The following is an 8,253-nucleotide window of genomic DNA, read 5'->3' as shown; positions in this document are numbered from 1 at the left end:
AGGCCACGTGGTAAGTGATGAAGACTGAATTCAAAGGACATGATATGTTATCTATTTTGTGTTCTGTTGCACAATTTTATGTATGTATGTAAAAAGGCATTAAAGTTGAATTTTCATTCAGACATGAAGATACAATAGACATGACATTTCCAAAGGAGGAACCACTGCAGATGTTTAAAGGAAATTCTTGAGAACTATTTCCAGAATATAAAAAGGTCAAAAAATGGAGGAGCTAGGATTTTGTGAGTTGGCTCATTATAGAGAGAGCTGTGCTGGAAGTCCCATCCTCTCCCCCACTTAATTAAAGGGGTCCTTTCCCAGGACTACTCAACTCAGACATGACCCCCACCCGGTAAGGGGGTTCTTCTGCAAGGCTACTTAGATGGGAGCCTGACCCCCACACTGGGAGTGCCACACATGGGCTGGAGTTTGACGACCACCAGGAAAATGAAGGTGTGATGGGCTGGCAACGGCACTGCCACACTTCCAGGCTGTCAAGGCCAAGGATGCCTGAGTGCTCCCTAGGGACCAAATGAGGTCATGTAGGAGAGAAGGCCTGAGTGGGCTTGCCATGGAGCCTGTCAGACCCCATCTCTATCAGGGCAGCTGAGAGAGACCAAGATACCCCAGCAGCAGATAACTGGATTGAACTACAGGTTGGAGAAAGGAGTGGAAACTAACCACCCAAAATAAAGATGGGTCAGAGGACCTACAGGTAGAGGAGCCCATCAGGGAACTTCCAAAAAAGTACACAAAAGCAGCCCACAAGAGAAGGAGCATCCATAGGCACCTGCCTCACCAAGGAATCCATGTTTCTCACAGAGGACAGAAACAAATCAAGAAAGACCCCTCTTCTCCCCTTCTCACCCAGAGGGGGCAGCAAGCTGGGGGGATTTGGGGACAAGAAAAGGACAAAGTGGAGGAGAGCGAAGATTCTAGGAGAGGTTTCTTCCCCACAGCCAGCTTCCAGATTGCATCAGGCAGAACAGATTTAAAGCCAAATCAGTTCAGAACTTGGATTAGTATATTGCACTAAGCTTTCTAGTTAATGCATTAAAACTATATTTCCAACTTGAAGTGACTGTTGAACTATCTCAAACCTTAGAGCGAGGAGAAAAGCCATGGTACCTGCTAGGACTTTTATGCAGAGACAGGGGAAGTAACTCCCACTGGAGAAAATTTTAAAGGGGCAGCAGAATTGTTTTAAGCCATGTTTTAATACGGCATGAGCTGCCTTTGCTCAACACCTTTGTTTTACCTGTGGATGTCCTCTGACCCCCAGGGCCACATGAGCTCTAGGACAGGGCCTTCATTTTGTCACCACTATATTCCCAACACCCAGTGCAATGCCTGGCACAGAGTCAGAGCTGGGCAAACGCTCTCTCCATCAATCATGCTACCCAAAGAAGTAGTAAATGAGCCAAAAAGACCATAATGTTTCTATCTAATACCATCAATAATTTACTTGAATCTCTTCCATCATGTGAAGTAATTGGGGGATAACTTATCTGCTTCCTTTATTTACAGATTCCGGCAGTGATCTCCGTAGGTTTCCAAAATAACATTGGATGAGATTGTTTCAGGTCAATATATTTTTTCCAAATAGTATTTTGCTGCTGTTTAAAATAATTTGGGGGCTAGCACAGTGGCTCACACCTATAATCCCAGCATTTTGAGGGTCTGAGGTGGGAGAATCACTTGAACCCAAAAGTTTGAAACCAGCCTGGGCAACATAGGAAGACCTCATCTCTAGAAAAATAAATAAATGAATAAATTAATTAATTAAATAATTTCAGGGGAACTCCAAACTAAATATTTTGTATTATCTTCTCTGACATTTTTAGGGGGTATACAAGTCAGGTTCTCCAGAGAAACAGAACATGTATTTATAGAGAGATTTTAAAATATGGTTTATGATATTGTGGAGGCTGGAAAGTCTAAAATCTATAGGGCAGGCCAGCAGGCTGCAGACTTAGGTGAGAGTTAATCCTGCAATATGGAGTCTGAATTCCACAAAGTAGCAATCTGTAAACCCTTGCCCTCTTATGGACAATTTCTTCTTCCTCCAGAAAATCTGTCTTTTTCTCATAAGGCCTTCAACTGGTTGGATGAAGCCCGCCTACATTACAGAGGCTAATTGGCTTCACTCGAAGTCCACTGATTTAAATGTTAATCACATCTAAAAAATACCTTCGCAACAACGCTTAGGCTGGCATTTCACCAAATTAGCGGGCACCACAGCCCGGCCATGTTGACACATAAAATTAACCATCACAGACCAGGTGCAGTGGCTTGTGCCTGTAACCCCAGCACTTTGAGAGGCTGAGGCAGACAGATCACGAGGTCAGGAGATCAAGACCATCCTGGCCAACATGGTGAAACCCCTTCTCTACTACAAATACAAAAATTAGCTGGGCATGGTGGCACATGCCGGTAGTTCCAGCTACTCAGGAGGCTGAGGCAGGAGAATCACTTGAACCCAGTAGGCAGAGGTTGCAGTGAGCTGAGATCACACCATTGCACTCCAACCTGGCAACAGAGTGAGACTCCATCTCAAAAAAAAAAAAAATTAAGCATCACAGCAAGGAAAGACTCACCTCATATTCAACAATATATGACATTACGGGGGAAAACTTGCCTCAGCGCTGCTAGACTAGGGGAAGTTAAAAGGCTTTTTAACATATTGTTCCACATGAGCTGAAGATGTTTCCCTCCTGCCCCCACCCCCTTTTTTTTTTTTTTTTTTTTTTTTTTTTTTTTTTGAGGCGGAGTCTTGCTCTGTCACCCAGGATGGAGTACAATAGCACGATCTTGGCTCACTGCAACCTCCACCTTCCTGGTTCAAGCGATTCTCCTGCCTCAGCCTCTGAAGTAGCTGGGACTACAGGCACATGCCACCACACCTGGCTAATTTTTGTATTTTTAGTAGAGACAAGGTCTCACCATGTTAGCCAGGATGGTCTCAATCTCCTGACTTCATGATCTGCCCACCTTGACCTCCAAAGTGCTGGGATTACAGGCATGAGCCACTGCACCCGGCTGAGTCAGAGTTTTGATACAAGCCCTCCCCTTACCACCTGTGACCCTGACCCCCTCCATTTCTTTGTCTGTAAATCCAGGAGAACACTTCCTACTTCCAGGGTGGTGATGAGAATTAAATATCATAGCATCCACAGATCCATACAGTAATGCTTAATAAGTATAAAATGTCTTCCTTTTTCTCCTTATTTTATCCAGACTTCCTCAGCTACTATGAAGGTAAAATATTCGAAGAGGGGGAGTTTAATAACTGAATATCCATGATCCTTTTAAAATCTCGTAAATGTGTACATTTCAGGTAAGTAAAGAAAAAAGAAAGTGGGGTGACTATGAAAGAGCTAATAGCTACTAGATATGAATTTTAAATGAAGTTTAATTTTAGAACAATTTTTGGAACATATTCTTAGCTTTCATCACTCAACAAATATTTGTGAGGCATCTATGTGTCAGACAGACATACATTCTCAGGCTGGGCTTTTGGTGAATTTGCACCGTTAGGGGCGGATATTCTCAAAATCCAGTGTTGCAAGAGAGCATCATCTTGACAATGGAGAGCTGTTAAAGCGTATCCTTCTGTCTCTCTGTAGCTCAGGCAGTGGACCAGGGAACGTCGTTGTCAGGGGCTGCCTGGTAACTGCTATAGTCACTGTAGGCTCCAGATGCACTGGTGGGCTTGCCTGGTTTCAGCCACATGGTGCAGTATGCAAGCCGTTCTCACTTGAATGGATTTCTTTTCTTTTCTTCCTCATCCTTCAGATAGTCTTCCATCCCTCTTGTTCACATAGATAGCCTTCCATCCCCTTTCTCCACTATCACGCCTGTCTAGTTCAGACACCCTCCCCCCTCACCCCACCTCCATCACAGCACCCATTACATCGGAAAGTACTTGCTGATTTCCCTGTGTTGCCACGTTGGAGAAAGGGCTCCTTGTGATTAGAACAAGCTTACTCACCTGTCTATTACAATTCCAGGGGCCTAATATTCATATATGTTAACCTATAAATACATCTATAACTTGGTTCATACATGAGAATATGTATTATAATACATTTATATAGCAGTTATAGAGAACATAAATTTTGATTAAATAATTTTGCAAAATTATTTTAGTTTTAATTTTACAGCTTCAACATTGTAACTCATTGGACAAAGAACCATATTTTTTTTTCTTTTTGAAGAAACTGAAATAGAGAGAGAGAATGCCATTCCATTTCCTCATTAGTCACAACTAATAAATGGACAGAAACCCAGTTAAACCGAGGTGACGGGATTTATTGGTTCTGGTATTTGGAAATGCAGGGAGTATCTTAGCCTCAGGAATCACTGGATCATGGTGGCTCTCTCCACTTCTCAGCTCTGTTTTCCTCTAGGCTGACTTTATTTAGATTCAGGTTTATGTCACTGATGCTTCAGGAAGCTCCAATGTACAAAAGAGAAGTTTTCCAACAGCTGCAACAAAAGTCCCAGAACTGAGTCCCCGTGATCTGTCTTGGGTCATGTCTCCATCCATGAACCTCTGTCACTATAGACAGAGGCTGACCAGACAGGCCTGGACTCAGCCCTGGAGTTTGAGACAGCATCGGAGCCACCCAAACACCCTGGATAAGTGCTAGAGAGTAGCAGCTCTCCAAAAGCACACACCATGCTGTCACCAGAGCAGGGAATGGTCACTGGGCAGCAGAATAACATGTGATAAAGCAAAGTGGTGATAGAGCCAAGAGTGGAATTGATGACTTTCTGTGAGACAGAATTTCAAAGCACTTGAGGTGGTGGAGGAGAGAGGCCAAGTTTCCAGCCTGAGCTTGGTCAGGAGCAGTGAGAATTGAAGGAAGAGAGGCAGTTGGAAGATAACCAGGGGCGACCTGGTGGGGACAGAGCAGTGGTCAGGCTATGACCAGTAGGGTGGTAGGACAGAGGGGGAGGAAAGCAAGATGGCCAATTGCCATCCAGATGGGACAGGTGGCATGAAGACCAGCCTTCGAGTGTGACGCTCATGCATGAGGCACTACCCTAAAAGCCAATTCATTTCCTTCTTACTTCATTAAAATCCTGGAATCCCATCCCCTAGATTAAGGAAACTTCCTTATTCTCTTTGTTCATTCTAAAAGAGCCTGGTCTATAGACTCTGTATCCTAACAGTCAACTAGTATTATTTTATTACTATGATTAATCTCCTGATTGAGTAAAAAGAACAGAGAATATGCAGTCCATCAGATCTTGTCAAATCCCTGCCCTACCACTTGACAGTTGTGTGAACTTGAGCAGGTCACTTCCCTCTCTGAGCCTCAGGATTTTTGTAATGCATGTCAGCCGCTGGCCAAGAACTTGAATACAGCAAGCATTCAACTCTTGTTAGCAGCTATGACTGTAATTTTTGGTGCTGTAAAGTTTTATAGGTCTAAAAAAGCCCAGTAACAAGTTCTTCACAGCAAAGTCATAATTAAATCCAGCTGGACAGCCCCAGATGAGTCTGCAACACATGGAATTTTTCATTATGAAGCAAACACTTCCCCTTTCCGAGGATCATCGTTAAACCAGGGATTTTTTTTCCTCACCGCCATAGACTCTGCTCAAGATTCCCAAAGGAGAACAGTACTTAGAGAATTCATTTTTAGTCATCTGAGCCTCATAAGAAAAAGCTCTGTCTTATTCAAATATGGCATAACAGAAATGAGGGCAGGAGCAGAGGGAAACGTAGTGTTGCTGGATTTAAACTTGAACTGTGGACTCTGCTTTTAGAATAAAACTCCATGGCTTTCTGGTTCTCACACTGTGCAGGTGCACCTTCTACCAAATGAGCTTGCACTGTATTCATTGCTCATCCACTCAGCTATTCCTCTTTCAACACTTGCTGACTTCTGTTCACCAGTATCTGGGCTGAGCTCCAGAGTTCAGTAAGACCCATCTTTTTTTTTTTTTTTTTTTTTTTTTTTTTTTTTTTTTTTTTTTTTTTTTAATAGGGATAGGCTCTCACTATGTTGCCCAGGCTGGTCTCAAACTCTTAGACTCAAGCAATTCTCCCACCTTGGCCTCCCGAAGTATGGGGATTATAGGTGTGAGCCACCACACCTGGCCTAAGACCCGTCCTTTGCCATAAGTAGCTCATAATTTACAGCCGGGGTTCACAAACTGTTTCAACGAAAGGCTATATGGTAAATATTTTAGGCTTTACAGGTAATAACATTTCTGTTGCCACTATTCGAGCAGATCCTTGAATAGTTGGGGATATATTTTTGGAGGCTTTGAAACCTATTGGAGGAAAGGAGCAATGGAGGAGACCTAGATATGTGGCCCAAGCAACTGGATGGTGCCTGCTGAGGCTGCCCCAAGGCAGAAGCTCATCTGCGTCAGTGCTTCTCAGCCTTTTAAAAAAATTATCAACCCCCACTAGGAGCCTTTTCAGACATTATTTTCTTATTTGTGCACCCATACAATTGTAATACCACAGATGTGATAATCTTTTTATGCAGCAATGCCTATCTGTGCTTTATGCATAAAAAACGTGAGAACTTTTGCCCTCCCCTGCCTGAGAACCAATATTTGCTCCCTTGGAAATGCTGTCACCCCATTAAGAATGCATGGTCTAGCTCCAGGAGAGGTGATTCCCTCTCCACCTATTTCAAGCCTCTTATCTGAGCACCGCCTCCTCCTCAGTCATGACAGGTGGAATCATTGGGCTTTTGGGGGAACCCCTAAACCTCCAGAGAAAGACCATCTTAGAACACAGCATGGCAACACCAACCTTCCTCTTCTTTGGAGGAGTTTGCACCTCCCAAGGCTTCCGGGATAACTTTGCCCCAAATGTTCACATGGTCTGAGACCCACAGTCACAGGTGATAAAGGAACATTCACACCCTTTATCACCCCAATTCCTCTTAGGAAGGGGAAGGTCATTGTGTGGGGAAAATACCTTAAGAAGTGCTTTGGGTAGAAGGTGAGACCCTTGGTGTGGGTGTTCCTGGAGAGGGGTGGAAGAGAGAGGCTGAGGCAGAGCCAGCGGGACGGGAGTCCACACGGGACACACTGAGACTTCCTGTCAACCTGCAAATCTTCAAGAAATTCAACACACACGCCCGAAGTGTTCCACTGGCATGTATTTCTGGTGGGAAAAAAAGTGAGGGGGCTGAGATTTGCAGGGGGGAGAGGAGCAAAGGCAGGTGAATACACAAAGCAGCAGCAGGTGGACTCCAGGCAGGTGAGTCGAGGAACAGTGAAACTTGGGAGACATGGTGCATCCCGGGCAACACTACAGGGAGAAGGAGACAGTCCTACCCAAGCCTCGAGGTCCACAGAGGCCCAGGAAGATGGCCGGGGTTTGGTTTCTGTAACCACTCCCGTGAGAATGCAAGTCATGGAAGACCCATCAAAAAGTTAAATAACCAGGAGGTATTCGCTCAAGAATGCAAGGCCCAGAGGTGAGGCATCTCGGGATTGGTTCATTCACCAGCTGAACGTCCTTATCCTCTAAGACTCCAGCGCCCTGCATCTTCCGCCACCCCCACCATCTTCAGCACACGGGCCATGTCTCCCCCCAATGGTTCCCCTGCTGCCACATTTACAGCCACATCCAGAGGTGGAAAAGTGGTGAACCGCTATTCTGTAAAACCTTTTAAGAGTGAGGAAAACTCCCCCAGAATCCCACCCTGACCCCTCAGCCCCCAGCACACTGCTCAGCAGTAAGCGGTCTATCACAGGTCCTTGGTGAAATTAAGACGATTGGCTAAATGAGCGACTCCCAAAATGTGGCCCCTGCATCAGCAACATCAGCGCCACTTGGGAATTATTAGAAATGCAAAGTATTGAGCTTCATCCCAGCCAATAAAATCTGAAACTCTGAGGGCAGGGCCCTGCAGTCTATGGCTTAATGGGCCTTCCTGGTGATTCTGATGGAACCGGAAGTTTAGAACCAGCCAAGTAGCTTAGATTAATAAACATGCATTTCTGGTCCTGTGGTTTGGATGCGTGTCCTTCCAAATCTCATGTTGGAATTTTATCCCCAATGTTGGAGGTGGGGCCTTGTGGAAGATGTTTGGCTCATGGGGATGGAGCTCTCATGAATGTCTTGGTCTCATCCTCATGGTTATGAGTCAATTCTCAATTCTCACTCTATTAGTTCCCCCCAAGAGCTGCTTGTTTAAAAGACCTGACACCTTCCCACTCTCCTTTGTTTCCTCTCTCACCATGAGATCTCTGCACACCTTGGCTCTCCACCTT

General features: G+C 44.8%; 1 protein-coding gene across 1 annotated transcript; it reads right to left on the bottom strand.

Moving 5' to 3' along the window:
- Positions 1 to 6,125: 6,125 nt before the first annotated feature.
- Positions 6,126 to 7,593, bottom strand: LOC105480915 (uncharacterized). Its single transcript, XM_071097878.1, has one exon. It carries the CDS (start codon positions 7,390 to 7,392, stop codon positions 6,709 to 6,711), a length of 684 nt encoding a protein of 227 aa, XP_070953979.1. The 5' UTR covers positions 7,393 to 7,593; the 3' UTR covers positions 6,126 to 6,708.
- Positions 7,594 to 8,253: the final 660 nt, after the last annotated feature.

The sequence above is a fragment of the Macaca nemestrina genome, chromosome 6 (genome assembly GCF_043159975.1).
Source record: "Macaca nemestrina isolate mMacNem1 chromosome 6, mMacNem.hap1, whole genome shotgun sequence".
NCBI classification, from domain to species: Eukaryota; Metazoa; Chordata; class Mammalia; order Primates; family Cercopithecidae; genus Macaca; species Macaca nemestrina.
The sequence above is the reverse complement of the archived record's forward strand: the minus strand, read 5'-3'. Positions and strand labels throughout refer to the sequence as shown.

What these genes read in the sequence shown, in the direction of transcription:
- LOC105480915 (XM_071097878.1), bottom strand. Translation starts at nt 7,392, where the DNA reads ATGACTTGCATTCTCACGGGAGTGGTTACAGAAACCAAACCCCGGCCA.